This window comes from Pseudophryne corroboree, chromosome 9, assembly GCF_028390025.1.
Source record: "Pseudophryne corroboree isolate aPseCor3 chromosome 9, aPseCor3.hap2, whole genome shotgun sequence".
NCBI lineage: Eukaryota > Metazoa > Chordata > Amphibia > Anura > Myobatrachidae > Pseudophryne > Pseudophryne corroboree.
Genome location: NC_086452.1, coordinates 144291211 through 144310120, shown reverse-complemented (window position 1 = coordinate 144310120; position 18910 = coordinate 144291211). Strand labels below are relative to the sequence as shown.

The 18910-nt window shown below is 41.8% G+C and overlaps 1 protein-coding gene across 1 annotated transcript in view; it reads left to right on the top strand.

Annotated features, from left to right (window-relative positions):
* Nucleotides 1–18910, top strand: part of DPYD (dihydropyrimidine dehydrogenase) — a 1751827-nt gene that overhangs the window by 657544 nt on the left and 1075373 nt on the right. Inside the window, exon 8 of the mRNA XM_063941496.1 lies at nucleotides 10263–10370. Within this exon, the coding sequence (XP_063797566.1) occupies nucleotides 10263–10370 (108 nt within the window). The remainder of the gene's footprint in view (nucleotides 1–10262; nucleotides 10371–18910) is intronic.

Sequence of the window (18910 nt, the reverse complement as noted above, 5' to 3'; positions counted from 1 at the left end):
TTTATTTACAATATAATTGACAAGAATTAAAATATACTTATCCACGTTCCTTAAGGCAGTTATACAGGATGATCAGAGTCCTAGCATAAGGTGTAGTCCCAGGGAGCTTCCTCTCGCTTCGTAGCACCTAGGTCTTGTCAGTCAAAGGAACCCTATTGCCAATCTCAATGGTGGCTGCCGTCAGTCCGACGTGACCCTCTATTTAACCCAGAATTCTGAGAGGTGGTCAAGGGATCATATCTCCATACACATGTCATTGGAGTCCCTGGTCACTTGTACAATATTGTGAAATCTATTGTTGTATTGAATTCTAATGTAGGACAAATAGATCTTTACCTTTGCGTATTTTAGATGTCTAGGCCACTTGATCAAAGGTAAACATCTATTTGTTGACCACGAATAGACCTATTGTCTGGCCTATTATGTAAGCTAAAAAGGAGAACGATTTCTTATTAACATACTATAAAGAACAAACAGGTTGTTCCTACAAAGATGGAAAATGAAAGTCTTACAACACAAATACAGTATATGGCTATGTGTACACATTTTATACATAGAAGACAAATAGTAAGCTTTAGGTCATAAATCAATACTGTTACACACATTAAAGTTCCAATGAGTTCATCTGTATGTTAGATCCAAGGTAGAATGAGAAAGGATTGTGAAAAGAGGCTAGGATACAGGAATTGTCCCCCTTCTGCTGTTCATTCATATTGCCGGAGAGGTATTGGATGAAGAATGAGAGAGGGTAGGCACCCTAACCCAACCAGAAGAAAGATAAGTGAGGTATCAAGCTTTTGGGATTACGTCAAATACCCCCTGATGCCAGATGCCCAGCAGTGCAGGAGAGAAGACTGACTGCAGACCTTCCAGCGGTGCACTCATAAAAAAGAAAATGATAGAGATGGCATTGTGTAAGATAGCCAGTAAATTAATTACAGTCAGTATATCAGTAGCTAATAATTATAGGAAAAAAATACATAAACTACGGTGTGTATAATAGTTCCAAACTTTTGATCAGTCAAATTTCTATCCTTCCTCCCATTGGCTCAACTCTCTCAAGCTAACAGAAGTAGCTACATATGCAAAAGTTTTTTGAATCCAGTACATAGAGTGATCTACTGAATCTTTTTACATTCACTTTCAAAGTTAATGTCTGGTCTGCTGTATGCTGTTCAAACACAATCCAAAGGAAAAAAAAAATGAATCCAACTATCATCAAGGATGTTCCTTATTCATAGCACCATACTCCTTGGTCAGGGCGAGATTCCCTCAGGCCGGCATACATCTTGGTTCAACCTGTTGGGAAACATAAACAAGTTTTAAGTTTCTTATCAGCATGCCCTGGGATACCAATGATAGGCAGGGAAAATACACTGGGTTAGCATCACCTTCACCCAGAACATAATATGTTTTTCCTTGCCCAAATGCTACTATCTCCCCCTTCTTTTTCATTACCTGGTTGTCACTATTGTTCTTATCAATTAGGAGCTTATACTTAGCTCTGAATATGACACAGTGAGGTGGCATGGGTGGCATGGGCTCTAACAATCTCTGAAAGGGTGTGGTTCCTGTAAGGACCCTTTCATTCAAACACCATACTGCCTCCTGTAGGACACTGTCCCAACCCTTTAAAGTGTGCATGGGCATTCTATTGCGTATTTGTTCCTTAAGTAGGCCATTCATACTTCCTATTAATCCTGTTGCATTTGGATAAAATGGAGTATGGTACACCCAATACACATGGTTCTCCTTTGCACAATCATAGGTTCTTTCTGCACCACTATGTCCACATTGTTCATGCGCTCACCACCCCAGGTTGTATATCTAAATTTTTTCATCTTCCTCCACTGATGATTGAGTGGCTGATTTGATTTGTACAAGGGCATCAGCTGTATTCAATAGGTGAGAAACCTGTGTGTGCATTTACATGACCAATTGAGATAGACCTTGATGAGTTGTAGTTCCAAATTTGATTACATATTTCAGGCCCACCCCATAAAGGCTTGGAATGGGTTCTCCAGTCTTCTTCTTTCCATGAGGTCATCCAAATAGTGAGACCTTTATACAGGGCCCAACTGTCAGTGTAGATTATCCAAAGACCATATGTCTCTTGTAGAAGCATCAGTACAGCTTGCAGTTCTGCATTTTGGCTGGGTCCCCCTTCACCATTCGCATATATAACTTTCTCCAGTACAGATTGGAATGCTGTGGCAGTCCAAGTTCGGCCCCTTTGTGTCAACCAAGCAATCTTCTGCTCTTCATCTGTTAAACTGGAGTAATGTTCAGCAGTTAAAACTGGAAGTTCTTCTTTCAATGGTGGGGGTAGCTGTTCAGTGCTATCGGATTGGAAAGTAATAATTCCTGTAAGGTGGCAGGTGACTTGAGATGGCTCTTGAGAAGTTACTCCTCCCCTCTCTGATAAGTACCACTTCCAGTTCTGTACCATGGGCTTCTGTGCAACAGCAGAATGTGATTCAAATCCTTCTTGCCTCAGCCATCCTGCAATAGGGAGGTCTGTACGTATTGTGATTGGCTGTTGTTTGGTTGCGCTCTCTACATGTTGGAGAGCAGTATATGCAGCTAGAAAAGTCTTTTCTAAGGGAGAGTATTGTCTGTGTGCTGAGGAAAACTGCTTTGCCCAGAATCCAATGGGCTTCTTCTTTTGTCCCTTGATTGCATTTTCCTGCCATAAGCCCCAAGACGTTCCATGCTCTGTGGTAGTTACAACCAGAAAGAATGGCTAATCTGACTGTAGTGGACTCAGAACATTATGCACCATGATAGCTTGCTTAGCAATTTGAAAAACCTCTTCTTGTTCAGCAGACCACATAAATTATTAACTGTCTGCTGCAAAGGGTACAGAAACGAAAGTATTTCCTAAATCCACCCTAGTATGTAAGGCTATTTGTCCATTAGTGTTTGAGATTTGTTCCACCAAAGTTATCATGTATGGTACTGCTGCAGCTAGGGGTGGTGTCGCTTTGTTTAGTCCCCAAGAGTCAACTGACAGTCTAAATGAGCCATTTGGCTTTTTCACGGGATACACTTGATCATTATAGCTTTGTGCTTCACGGAATACTCCATCTTGTAGCAGAGCCTGAACAGTGTCCCCAATTTCCTTCAAACCACCTAGTATGTGGTATTGCTTCAGGTTAGCTGGCTGTGCAGGAGAAGGTACTGTATGTTTATGGGTGACCATGTTGCACTCCCTCTAACTACCGGCTTTAGTACAGAAACCGTGAAGGCTCTTACAGAACCTCCAAAAACATAATTACCAGAGGATGTGTCTATGGACTGTCCTCTCAAGATATCCATTCCAATTATTTTGTCAGGGAGCTCAGAAACCAACACTGAAGCATCAAAGTAGGGACCATCCCCTATTTGGAGTCTGCACTGCATCCAGGCAGCCCATGTCTGCATACCTCCTAGTCCCTCTACAGCAACCCATGTATGTTTGCCTGATGGGGTGTCATGTAGGATGCCTGCCCGATGAAATAGGGAAACCTCAGCACCAGTATCGAGCAAGTGTTTGTGTGCTTTGATTCCACTGTATGCAAACATTAGCAAAAGGGTGTCGGTCCCGGTGTTTCATTAAAGAAATACTGTAGGGAATCTTTGCTTCCCGGGACCTGCCTCCCCTTCATAGGGGCTATGACATTGGCCAGGGGGAAGTTCCAGTGTTCCCACCCCCTTGGGTCTCCTCCCTTAGCATTTCCTGTGCCTCTGCATAAGGAATTTTGGCTGTGGAGGTAAAGGGTTGTGTAAGCTGTACCAGCTCTCCCTCCCACATTTCATTATTTTGTCTGCTAGCTGGTTCACTTTTGAGCTTAGACTGAATCGTTTTCCACATTTCAAACATAGCATCATTTCCAATGCCATCACTCTCAACTTTTGGGACCCCGGCATTCAACAGATCAAAAAACATTTGATTACGTGTACGCCTGTATCTATTGGGGGTTTATCATGCCGCATCTTGTTTTTGTACTGGGTAGCAAGGGTGGCCAGCGCCCTTTCTTGGACAACTTTGTCTGGAACTACTCCATTTGGTTGCAACAAACTCATCTGTTCTAACACAGTAATCATTTCAAACACAGTAACCTGCTTAGCTGTGCCAGGTGAAAGAGTGAACAAAGACATTCTCAAATGCAGTGGGGCTGATTGTAGAAAGAAAGACATCATACGCTGTGTGACATGGGTCATATCAGGACCTTCCCAAATCAACTTCAACCTGTCTCTCCCCCACATTTTTCTGAAAAGCAGTCATACATGCCAGCACTCTCAATTGTTCAATCCCTGCACACAAATCTGACCAAGGGTCAAGTGGAATGAGATCAGAGGGATGGTCATAAACAGAAGCTATTGCCTCTCTCACCCCATGCAATAAACAACAGGCACGTAATCCAACTTTGTGATTTTTTAACTGTTGTCTGACTCGTGGATCTGTACAGATGGAACCCAGCCCCAATGATTCAGTGGTGTTCAGCATAATAGAGTCTCCTCCATTATCCAATATCTGTAGGACCCATTGCAAATGTCCCTGTCCCTTGTGCTGCCTGTATTTTGCAACCAACTCAGTAATTTCACTAGGGGTATAATTACAGATCTCTGTGGTGGTGTCATCACCCTTTTTTCTGACTCCTCAGCCTCCCTTTCTGCACTGTTTGGTGCAGAGTTACTGGACACATTTCTTCTATATTTTTCTGCTTCTTATGTGAGATTACTTTGGAGGTGGGCATAATTTTCCACCATTCACCTCAAACTCAATCCCATCATCTGTAAATTCCTCTGGGTCTATTCTACACAGTCCATCCAAATTGTTTCCTTCTACAACAGTTCTAACAAGTGAAGAGTCAACTGTCTGCCTTCCCCTGTTCAATTGTTTCTGGTTCAATACATTTACAACATATTGGGTGGCATTATCTTTTACAGTTTCAATCCCTTTTCCTTGATCTCTAATACATGTACGTAAGACAGCTAGTTGTTCTTTCAATACAGTGTTTTCATCCGTTAACTTACCCATTTCTTCCTCTGTTGCAAACAAAGCCTGAGCACACATAGATAATACATGAGCACATTGTACTCGTTCACCTTTTGTCATTTTACTTAAATCAGTATTTACCGCAGCATTTCTGGGGTCCGCTAAACGGACCAAGGTAACATATTTGCATGCTTCACGCATACATGGGGTCCGGTGTCCATATTTTGACACCCATGATGGTAAAGTTACACCCTTAACTTTATCAGTTTTAGCCTTAAACCATGCCATCATTTTGTTGATTTATACAGAACAGGTATTTTTTTTAATATATATATAAGCACTCTGATATATCGTGATCCTGTATCTGATCACACATACACTGATTTCTTTAGCTAAATCGCAAATCCTCTCTCATATGGATGAGACAGAGGGAAACATACAGGACAGACCAACATACACTGTGATTTCTTCTAAATCACAAAACCTCTCATATGGATGAAACAGAGAGAAACATACAGTACAGACAAACATACACTGTGTTTTCCTACTTCTAAATCACAAAACCTCTTTCATATGGATGAGACAGAGGGAAACATACAGGACAGACAAACATACACTGTGATTTCCTACTTCTAAATCACAAAACCTCTCTCATATGGACAGAGGGAAACATACAATACAATGTGATACCTCCCTCATATGGCAGTGAGACAGAGGCACACATAAAAACAACTGTATTAGGTCCACTGATCACTATTAATTCTTCCGATCCCGCTTTTGACACCAAATTTTGTTCTCAATGGGACTATTATATCGGAAGTATAGTGAGAGTCAGGAACACTATTACAGTTTAACAATCATTTATTTACAATATCATTGACAAGAATTAAAATATACTTATCCATGTTCCTTAAGGCAGTTATACAGGATGATCAGAGTCCTAGCATAAGGTGTAGTCCCAGGGAGCCTCCTGTCGCTGCGTAGCGCCTAGGTCTCGTCAGTCAAAGGAACCCTATTGCCAATCTCAGGTCTCAATGGAAGCTGCCATCAGTATGACGTGACCCTCTATTTAACCCAGAATTCTGAGAGGTGGTCAAGGGATCATATCTCCATACACATGTCATTGGAGTCCCTGGTCACTTGTACAATATTGTGAAATCTATTGTTGTGTTGAATTCTAATGTAGGACAAATAGCTCTTTACCTTTGCGTATTTTAGATGTCTAGGCCACTTGATCAAAGGTAAACATCTATTTGTTGACCACGAATAGACCTATTGTCTGGCCTATTATGTACGCTAAAAAGGAGAACAATTTCTTATTAACATACTATAAAGAACAAAGATGGAAAATGAAAGTCTTACAACACAAATACAGTATATGGCTTTGTGTACACGTTTTATACATAGAAGACAAATAGCTGTAGGTCAGAAATCAATACTGTTACACACATTAAAGTTCCAATGAGTTCATCTGTATGTTAGATCCAAGGTAGAATGAGAAAGGATTGTGAAAAGAGGCTAGGATACAGGAATTGTCCCCCTTCTGCTGTTCATTCATATTGCCCGAGAGGTATTGGATGAAGAATGAGAGAGGGTAGGCACCCTAACCCAACCAGAAGAAAGATAAGTGAGGTATCAAGCTTTTGGGATTGCGTCAAATACCCCCTGATGCCAGATGCCCAGCAGTGCAGAAGAGAAGACTGACTGCAGACCTTCCAGCGGTATACTCATAAAAAAGAGAAAGATAGAGATGGCATTGTGTAAGATAGCCAGTAAATGAATTAGGGTCAGTGTATCAGTAGCCCATTACATCCAATAGATTCAATTCCTCAAAGACAATTATGCTTTGCTGTAATAGCCCACCTGAATCACAGTAGGCAATTTCTGATCACTGTTCAATAATATATTTTTGTTCAATATTGGACAATATGCTACACGCCTCAGGGATATTTCTGGTTTGCTGCACTAATCCCACAGAATCACCTAATCACTAAGTAATATATGAAACATCTATTGTAGCTTAAAGTGCTGTAAATTCATATAGCACATGTGCAGTGATTGTGGCTCAGTGCTTCACAGAAACAATGTGTCTACAAACAAAATACTTTTGTGATTTCTGATCATATGTAACCTTTTGTCTTTCAAACAAACAATTGTAACAGTAAATTTATTCTAAATAGCTCGTAAAAGTAAATGACCAGGATCTATAATCAGATTAACTCAAAAAAATATATAACCCAAAGATCAGTTAAATGCTCAGTAATAGTGTAACACCGATTGTGTGCCCTTTCTGGGTTGTGACCAGCCATGTTGATAGCTACCATGCGAGTTACTCCCAACAGAACATGTTTGGAGCTCTAACCGCCGTGAGATTCCCCGGGCCAAATGCCCTTCCTTCCATGAAGGCTCCGGGTGAGTTACGCACAATGGCGGGGACTTCAGCTTCAGAGGCTCCCGTATGAGCCAGAGGCGAGCAGTGTCAGCTTCCGGACCCGTGATACACAGACAAAGCACGAGTAAGCAACTTCACACAAGGTGTAAATATAACCAGCAGCTTGGAGTTGTCCAGAAGATCCTTTTAAAAGAGAGTCCACCAATCAGAATAGATCCAGAGCAGGAGGTGGTCTAATGAACAATAGATAGCAGCTGTACAGCTGCAAGTAGTAACTGTCAGTCAGAGAAAACTCCCAGCAACCCCAGCAGCCATCCAGCATCATAGTCTCCCAGCAACCAGAGACACAGTGAGCCCTGCCATTGCGGTTGCCAAGGAGTCAGACGCTGGGTGGAAGCTATCGTCTCCTAGCATCCGCAGGAAAAGAGCTGTGGAGGCACATCACATCAAAAACATTGTATCATATTATCAAGTCTTTTACATTGAAACAACGTTTCTGGCACTGCTAGCCTATGTTCAAGTTCCAACCCACAGTTTTAGGTTCTTTCCAGCATCCGTCTCCCCTGGAACATTCTTACCAGTGGTCACTGCAGATCTCCATTGCGGTACAAGGGTCCACTTGGATACACTCAATGTTTCTCAGCTGCCACATACCTTTCTAAAATTTCTACCAAATGGTCTGCTGTTTTAGGGTCCGCATGGCTCGCATACTTCCGCAGAGTTGTAGGTAGAGACCTTAGGTAAGAATCCATAATGACCCTTTCCATGATCTGTAGTCATGTTAGAGAGTCTGGCTGTAGCCATTTTGAGGTCATGCTTCTGAGAGCAGGGAGGCTTTTCTGTTTGGTATTCCCAGCGGCTAACTCATTGGGTACAAATATACACTGTCACTTCCAATCGAGTTAGTATATCTCGTTTTAATTTATCATAGTATTTGGCATCAGTCAGGCACAATTCCGAATAGGCTTTTTGCAGTTCTCCAGACAGGAAAGGTGCTACAATACTTGCACACTGATCTTTAGGCCTACTCTCTGTGTCAGCTGTTCTTTCAACAGTAGTAAGATAAGCTGGAACATCATCACTCTGGGTCATCATTTTCAGAAAGTGACTGTCCCGTATGGACCGTGTGGTGTTGGAACATCAGTGGAAGCATGTCCTGACCAGGCTGCAAGCTGCTGTACCAGCTCTCTTAATGCCTGGCGGTTTTCCTCTATGGCCACTTCCTGCTTAGCCCTGTTAGTTTCTTGCTGAACCTTGTTTGTTTCCTGCTGAGCTAACGTAGCCTGCAGCAAAGCCTTAACAATGTCTTCCATCCTATCTTTGAGTGTACAGTAGGTTTGAAGTAGAATCTGGCTTCCCTAAGCACCACTACTATGGCTTTTACAGTATATGAGTTAATGTCCAAAACAACAGATTGCTGTCTGTCACTTTCAATATTAAACAAACATTCCCTGTTGCTGCAATTATCAGTGTGTAACTTACATTCGCTACCAATTGTATGGAGATCATAGTCAGAGTGCCCTCTCCTGGGGTATATGGGCACCTCCAAAGACACAGCAGCCAGGTAAACAGCAGACCAGTCCAGGGATTTTGCGCAATCTAACCATGGCTAGTTTTATTGTGCAGTATAAAACCAAAATGTACAAATAAATTCTAGCCTGACTGGGCATTAGCTAAACATAATAGATTCCCTCTCTGAGTGGTAGGACCTAATGCCCCTACCACATGCACAGACATATGTACAGTACTTACAGTCAGTAAATCACAGTGTCTCATAACTACAGTAGACTTACAATGCAGGCTTGAAGTCATAGAATATATATTAAGGTGTGCGTGAACCCGTTTTGTTTTTGATTCTAATTCATCATGTTGTTTTGGTTTTAGCAAAACTACCCTCAAGTGTTTTTGTTCAGATTCAGCTTTTGGTTTGGTCTTAGATTCCTTTAAAATTGATCAAAATAAAAGTTGATAAAAAAAAGTCTATGAAAATCTATAAAAACAGTTAAAATCAGGCAATTTGAACCTATTTACATACAATCCAAAACACAAATTTGGTTTATAAATCCAAGTTCTGGACTGACAACAGACCCAGCTGGGGCTCTGCTCTACTCCGAACCCAAAAGTGAATCCGAACTGGGACTCAGTTTGACTTAGAACCTCTACTGTACATTCGGGTGTGTTCGTATTTAAGTAAAATATTTATTATTATTATTATTATTATTTTTTTTGCTATTACTTCTAAGCTTTATAATGCCGCTCTAATATACTACCAAAACCTAAAGTAACACTTAGGCATTTAATAATGGCAGGCCATAAGATGCTCAGTCCTCTGCAATATCTACAAAAGTACCATATAAATCAATCACAGGCTATATTCTACTACATTCAGCAATCACAATTCTGAATAATGCAGATGGTGAAGTGAAGGTGATCTTTCGCTGTACCTATTTCAATACTTGGTCAGAAATATTAAAATGCAGGTAGTGTGCCTATATGTGAACCTGCTGAATTAGTGCTAAGCAGGATTTTGTGCTTTTCCTTGTCTTGGTAATAGAGATCCCTGCGGCAGTGATTATTTGGGTAATGATCATTCTGCTAGAAATTGGAAATTTGTTAAGACCTAGATTTAGCAATGCCAGAGGTTAGGGTCACGGAGAGGATTCTGTATATATAGGAAATTAACTTTAAAATAGAATTTTAAAGAATAAGTGGATTTGCAGAACTATCTTACATGCTACAGTGGGTAACCTAGTATATTTTATGAAGACACATGGATTTTAATAAAAAGGACCATTCAAGCGCTACTGTACTTAATCGTGATCTTTTTTCAACTGTAATTCATCAAGTAAATTACCTTCTGTTTATTTAAGTTGTTTCCTTTCCCCCCAGGGTTGCCAGAGCCTAAAGTTGATGATGTATTCAGTGGCCTTACAACGGGACAAGGATTCTACACATCAAAAGACTTCTTACCACTGGTGGCTAAAGCAAGCAAACAAGGTGAGAATTTCAAGATAATTTAAGTATCTCATATGCAGACAAGATGAGATCTACTAATGGGGTAATTCTGACCCGTTCGCACACAGTTCTTTGCTGTCTGCAAATGGGTCAGTAATGCGCATGCATGGCAGACGCATTGCGCACATGCATCGTTGCCTGCCGACGATCGTCACCTGTCAACGACGCCGTCAATGAGAAATGTGATCACAGTGGCAATCGCAAGAAGACGGACAGGCGGGAGGTGTTCCGGGGGGGATACTCACCGTTTTCCATGCATGGTGAGTCCAACGCAGGCAGATCCAGGTGTTTAGAGGGCGGATGTCTGACGTCAGGGCCGGGACCTTCATCGCTGGATCCGTCACACCGGGTGAGTAATTGCAGCCCTGGTCTTGTTTTGCTTGAAACATTTTTTAGCATAGCAGGGCTGCACAAGCGATCGCAGCCCTGCTATGCTAAAATACACTCCCCCATAGGAGGCGTCAGGTTGATCACATGAGCAGCAAAAAGTTGCTACGTGCGATCAACTCGGAATGACCCCCAATATCTTTACAAAGGGATTGCTATGATATCACAATGTTCTATGTGGCCCTCTTGAATGATATGAGACAGCCCTACCTGTGTTGCCATGACCCCCCCCCCCATAATAAATCAGTTTATCAATCTACTGCAACCATAAGTGCCTGAACACTGACACATGTAGTTTTGGGGCTGAAATTGTTGTAAGTATAATTTAATGCATTCTGAACATACAGTACGTACACTTACAAACTGAGAGGAAGAATGGATATGATAGAGCGTTATCACATAGGTCAAATTCAGTGTGGTTGTGTTCCCACAAATGTGGCCCATGGAGACCAGCCCATATGCGAATATATTTAATAAGCATTTATTATGTACCTACCGTAGTATAGCGCAGGTGATGTTTAGTAGAAAACCAGTCACCTCTGATACACATGCAGAGACAGAAACATCTCAAGATGGGTACAGCACTACCTAGGTGCGGAAATCCACTAGTTTTCCTGCACTTTTCTTTTGACTAATGTACCTGTACGCTCATATATTCTCAACTTTTCATCAGCTTGTGACAATTAACTTCATGTTTTAGTTTTGTCAAAACCACCGTTATGGGGTTTGGTTTTAGTTTTAAAATAGTAGGGTTTTTTTTCCCCACAAAATGATAAAAACTGCTAAAATCACATCATTTGGGCCTTTTTTTGTCCCCACAGCATTATTAACCTCAATAACATAAATTTCAATCATTTCCACTCAATTTGGAACAGCTCACAGCTCTCAATATTGTTTTCATACAGTTTAGGCCAAAAGGTTGCACCAAGCTAGCTGCTTGACTTAGCTAGGCAACAGCAGTGGGCGACACAAACGTGGCAGTTCAACTTCAAACATGGCACATCTAGTGGTAGTGCAGTGGCAGACAAGATGCAGTTTAGTAAACTGTATGACCCCATATAAAGAAACCAATATTTTTTTCATTAATTAAGAAATAGATCAGAAGGAAGGAAGAATTGATTTGTAAGTTAAGTTAAATTAATTTAATTCTTTAATTACAAAAATGTTAATCAAGGGGAACATTGGGGATGATCGAATATTCTTCTTTCATCGCCTTTCCTCTTCTGGGTTGCTGTAAAAGAACAAAAGAAGGATTAGCTTAGAATTTGATGGCAAATAAGAACCACTTGGCCCATCTTTTGCACGCACACTGTATAAAAAAAAAAAATTAAACTGGAGCACCTGGAGGAAGACCAGACAAGCACAGGGAGAATTAACAAATTCCACATAGCTAAAGCCATGGTGGAAATCGTACCCATGACCCCTGAGCTGTAAGGCAGTAATGCTAACCATTACACCATCCATACTTCCCTAGTTGCTATAAATAACAGAAGGACTGAATGGTAAGCATACCAGAGTCAATCTCTTAGAAAAACATCACCAGCAGTGGCATGTATGAACACTGAAGCAGCACTGGAGTGTATGAACACTGGACAGGTACTATACATCAGCAGCATTGGAGTGTATGAACACTGGACAAATAGGTCAGATTATATGTTATGTGAACACAGTGGGGGGAACAGCACACACAAGTTGTAAAAAAAAAAAAATTGTTACTTTTTTCAACTTTTTTTACATTTTTACTTATTTTTGTTCCTTTTTAACTTAACTTTACAAAAAAAAACTTTTGGGATGGACACTGAGCAGATATGTCAAGTATGAACACTAGACAGATATGTCAGCAGCGCTTGAGTGGATAGACACAGCACATCCGCTTGCGTGGATGGACACAGGGTGTGGGTGGACACAGCATAACAACCGCTAGACACAATACAGTCACTATAGTGGATGGACACAGCAGCAGCCAGTGGACACGACAAAGCACAGCCCAGCAGTGTGGTGGGATTTGTTGTGGTGAGTTTTGGAAGTTTTGCAAAATGCTACCCGTAAGCTACAGTGGCTTCTGCCATCTTCAGATGGTGTTAGCTGCTGGGCCAAGCTCTGGAATCAGATGTATATTTATAATGGGTGAGGTGTGTGCAGTGCACATGGGCCCCTGGGTCCAGGCCCCCCTCCCCCCACCACACAGCCTGCGCCTATTTATTCAATACTTACCTCTCCGGAGTCCTTCTTCAGGGGCAGCATCACTGCATAATCACCGAGAAAATGGTGCTAGACTCTATCACAGAGATATAGTGTACTGTGCTAAGAACAGTCTACTGCCTGCTAGAGAAGAGGCTGCCTGGATGGAGACTACACAAGGGCCCCTCCTCTCTTAATAAGCCCCTGTATAGCATGCTTTGCATTATGCATCCTTGGTAATTCTGACAGCTTTGCTGACCCAGTAGAAACCTAAGGCTGCTGTCAGAAATAGATTGACCACAGCATATATGGAGATATCTGCTGCTGTCCCTCCATGGTACATTGGGGTGATAATCAATATTTTCAGGTATCCCCTGCAAATGGGTATTTTCGGGGGAGGATGTGGGGGGGGTGGGGGTGGGGCATGGGGAATTTATGGGGAATTTATCATTCAGTATTGAATGATAAATGGGACCCATAGGCAAAGACATACTGTACTTCATTGCAGGTTATGCAGAGTTTGGTGCCTATTTGAGGATCTACAGTTTTAGTTATATCAAGATTAGTGCAATAGCCAACTGATGATAATGAATGGTAGAACACCACACAGACACACCAGAATGATTTGTGCAACTCTAGATAGATACATACATATATATATATTAGAGATGAGCGCCTGAAATTTTTCGGGTTTTGTGTTTTGGTTTTGGGTTCGGTTCCGCGGCCGTGTTTTGGGTTCGAACGCGTTTTGGCAAAACCTCACCGAATTTTTTTTGTCGGATTCGGGTGTGTTTTGGATTCGGGTGTTTTTTTCAAAAAACACTAAAAAACTGCTTAAATCATAGAATTTGGGGGTCATTTTGATCCCAAAGTATTATTAACCTCAAAAACCATAATTTACACTCATTTTCAGTCTATTCTGAATACCTCACACCTCACAATATTATTTTTAGTCCTAAAATTTGCACCGAGGTCGCTGTGTGAGTAAGATAAGCGACCCTAGTGGCCGACACAAACACCGGGCCCATCTAGGAGTGGCACTGCAGTGTCACGCAGGATGTCCCTTCCAAAAAACCCTCCCCAAACAGCACATGACGCAAAGAAAAAAAGAGGCGCAATGAGGTAGCTGACTGTGTGAGTAAGATTAGCGACCCTAGTGGCCGACACAAACACCGGGCCCATTTAGGAGTGGCACTGCAGTGTCACGCAGGATGTCCCTTCCAAAAAACCCTCCCCAATCAGCACATGATGCAAAGAAAAAGGTTAGGTGGTATACAATTATGGACGGACTGCCTGCCGAGTGCAGACACAGAGGTAGCCACAGCCGTGAACTACCGTACTGTACTGTGTCTGCTGCTAATATAGACTGGTTGATAAAGAGATGTCGTAGTAGTATGTATGTATAAAGAAGAAAAAAAAACCACGGTTAGGTGGTATACAAATATGGACGGACTGCCTGCCGAGTGCAGACACAGAGGTAGCCACAGCCGTGAACTACCGTACTGTGTCTGCTGCGACTGGATGATAAATTATATAAAAAATATATATATATCACTACTGCAGCCGGACAGGTATATATTATATATTATATAATGACGGACCTGCTGGACACTGTCTGTCAGCAGAATGAGTTTTATTTTTATAGAATAAAAAAAACAACAACACACAAGTGAAGTCACACGACGAGTGTTTAACTTTTTCAGGCAATCACAATATAAGTATACTACTAACTATACTGGTGGTCAGTGTGGTCAGGTCACTGGTCAGTCACACTGGCTGTGGCACTCCTGCAGCAAAAGTGTGCACTGTTTAATTTTAATATAATATTATGTACTCCTGGCTCCTGCTATAACCTATAACTGGCACTGCAGTGCTCCCCAGTCTCCCCCACAATTATAAGCTGTGTGAGCTGAGCAGTCAGACAGATATATAATATATATAGATGATGCAGCACACTGGGCTGAGCCTGAGCAGTGCACACAGATATGGTATGTGACTGAGTCACTGTGTGTATCGCTTTTTTCAGGCAGAGAACGGATATATTAAATAAACTGCACTGTCTGGTGGTCACTCACTATATAATATTATGTACTCCTGGCTCCTGCTATAACCTATAACTGGCACTGCAGTGCTCCCCAGTCTCCCCCACAATTATAAGCTGTGTGAGCTGAGCAGTCAGACAGATATATAATATATATAGATGATGCAGCACACTGGGCTGAGCCTGAGCAGTGCACACAGATATGGTATGTGACTGAGTCACTGTGTGTATCGCTTTTTTCAGGCAGAGAACGGATATATTAAATAAACTGCACTGTCTGGTGGTCACTCACTAGTAAACTCTCTGCACTCTCTACACTTCTACAGTACTCCTCCTAGTCCTAAGCTCCAGTAAATCTCTCTCTCTTATAATCTAAATGGAGAGGACGCCAGCCACGTCCTCTCACTATCAATCTCAATGCACGTGTGAAAATGGCGGCGACGCGCGGCTCCTTATATAGAATCCGAGTCTCGCGAGAATCCGACAGCGTCATGATGACGTTCGGGCGCGCTCGGGTTAACCGAGCAAGGCGGGAGGATCCGAGTCTGCTCGGACCCGTGAAAAAAACCATGAAGTTCGGGCGGGTTCGGATTCAGAGAAACCGAACCCGCTCATCTCTACTATATATATATATATATAGATATATATAGATATATAGATATAGATATATAGATATAGATATATAGATATGCATTTATTTACATGCCTGCAATGCAGGACTGTCAACAGCTAATTTGCCTTCTTCTCTGCATCATGTACTCTTGGAGCAGAGATACAAATCTAGCCTTGTGTGCTCTGAAAAAGCTCAGGGCTTTTCTCAACATCTGACTCTCAAGGCCGATGTTTTATCTCTGTATTTTGTGATGCTGAAAATGTAAGTTTATATTTGTGTGTATAAGCTTATGGACTTGTTTAAAAGCTACTTTTCAAACATTTTATGGAGAAAACAAAACATAAAACTCTGTAGTCGCTTACAGAAATAGAAGAGTTGGAAGTCGCTCGCCTTCGGTGTTCAAGATTGTTTAGAATATGTGTTATTTGGAAAGCGGGAGCAGTCTAAAGCCATGTAGAATAAGTAAATGGCTGTTAGAACAGAGAGGGAAAATACAAATACAGCGCAGGCTATACTCAATTCCAATTGTTTATGCAAGTAGTGGAAGTGGTAAATGCAGTTGACATTTGATAGATTTTGTTAAGCCTCAATAAAGAGGTAGAGCCAAGATTTAATAGTTAACATTCACATTTAGAACAGCAGGTTTTTGTAGAATCGCTGGATATAATAGAAGCCGAAAGTGTGCCCTCTGGGCTGTTGAAAAAGGGACTGACTATCATAAAAATTCAGGAGAATTAAACTAGATTATGAACATTCCTGCCAAAGTCTCTCCAAAAATTCTCAGCTCACTTTAACTTTTATTTTAAACATCTTTTTTTTCCCTAATAAAATATCTAATGTCACCATTAGTTGTTTTTTAGTACACAACAGCATCAGACTTTTGTTAGAGGTAAATAAATTTCTGGCATGGTGTGCTACCATTTCATTATTTAACATATGTGTTTCATTATGTAGTGAATTTGATTTGGCTATGCACGCAAAAGATAAATTATGCTCCTTGCGGCAGCTAATAATAAGCAGGCAGTAAGAGTTATGCTGCATCATAGATAGATTAAGCACTGCATCTCATATGATTGCAACTTTGCTAGAAGGCTTCATTATATTTCTCCTTCAGTGAAAGGATTGTTTGTGTGTATGTATATATATATATATATATATATATATATATCTATCAGTGATGTGCACCGAAAATTTTTCGGGTTTTGGTTTTGGATTCGGCTCCGCGGCCGTGTTTTGGATTCGGACGCGTTTTGGCAAAACCTTCCTGAAAATTTTTTGACGGATTCGGGTGTGTTTTGGATTCGGGTGTTTTTTTTTACAAAAAACCCTCAAAAACAGCTTAAATCATAGAATTTGGGGGTCATTTTGATCCCATAGTATTATTAACCTCAATAACCATAATTTACACTCATTTTCAGTCTATTCTGAACACCTCACACCTCACAATATTATTTTTAGTCCTAAAAATTCCACCGAGGTCGCTGGATGGCTAAGCTAAGCGACACAAGTGGCCGACACAAACACCTGGCCCATCTAGGAGTGGCACTGCAGTGTCAGGCAGGATGGCACTTCAAAAAAATTGTCCCCAAACAGCACATGATGCAAAGAAAAAAAGAGGCGCACCAAGGTCGCTGTGTGACTAAGCTAAGCGACACAAGTGGCCGACACAAACACCTGGCCCATCTAGGAGTGGCACTGCAGTGTCAGACAGGATGGCACTTCAAAAAAATTGTCCCCAAACAGCACATGATGCAAAGAAAAAAAGAGGCGCACCAAGGTCGCTGTGTGACTAAGCTAAGCGACACAAGTGGCCGACACAAACACCTGGGCCATCTAGGAGTGGCACTGCAGTGTCAGGCAGGATGGCACTTCAAAAAAATTGTCCCCAAACAGCACATGACGCAAAGAAAAAAAGAGGAGCACCAAGGTCGCTGTGTGACTAAGCTAAGCGACACAAGTGGCCGACACAAACACCTGGCCAATCTAGGAGTGGCACTGCAGTGTCAGGCAGGATGGCACTTCAAAAAAATTGTCCCCAAACAGCACATGATGCAAAAAAAAAAAAAAGAGGCGCAATGAGGTAGCTGTGTGACCAAGCTAAGCGACCCAAGTGGCCGACACAAACACCTGGCCCATCTAGGAGTGGCACTGCAGTTTTCTAGCGAGAGGATGAGTGCTTCCATCCTCATGTGAAGCTGAACCAGTAGCCAAGAACATAGGCCAGGGCCTCAGCCGTTCCTTGCCACTCCGTGTCGTAAATGGCATATTGGCAAGTTTACGCTTCTCATAAGACGCTTTCAATTTTGATTTTTGGGTCATTTTACTGAACTTTTGTTGTTTGGATTTTACATGCTCTCTACTATGACATTGGGCATCGGCCTTGGCAGACGACGTTGATGGCATTTCATCGTCTCGGCCATGACTAGTGGCAGCAGCTTCAGCACGAGGTGGAAGTGGATCTTGATCTTTCCCTATTTTAACCTCCACATTTTTGTTCTCCATTTTTTAATGTGTGGAATTATATGCCAGTATCAATAGCAATGGCCTACTACTATATATACTGCGCACAACTGAAATGCACCACAGGTATGGATGGATAGTATACTTGATGACACAGAGGTAGGTAGAGCAGTAGCCTTCCGTACCGTACTGCTATATATACTGGTGGTCACTGTCAGCAAACTGCAAAACTAAAATGCACCACAGGTATAGAATCTAGATGGATAGTATTCTTGACGAGACAGAGGTAGGTAGAGCAGTGGCCTTCCGTACCGTACTGCTATATATACTGGTGGTCACTGGTCATTAAAACTCAGCACTGTGCTCCTCCTATATAATATACTGGTGGTCCCCAGTCCCCACAATAAAGCAGTGTGAGCACAGATGTTTTCAGCACACTGAGCACAGATATGGAGTGTTTTTCAGGCAGACAACGTATACTGGTGGTCACTGGTCAGCAAAACTCTGCACTGTACTCCTCCTATATAATACTGCTGCTCCCCAGTCCCCACAATTCAGCAGTGTGAGCACAGATATATGCAGCACACTGAGCACAGATATGGAGTGTTTTTCAGGCAGACAACGTATACTGGTGGTCACGGGTCAGCAAAACTCTGCACTGTACTCCTCCTATATAATACTGCTGCTCCCCAGTCCCCACTAATAAGCAGTGTGAGCACAGATATATGCAGCACACTGAGCACAGATATGGAGTGTTTTTCAGGCAGACAACGTATACTGGTGGTCACTGGTCAGCAAAACTCTGCACTGTACTCCTCCTATATAATATACTGGTGGTCC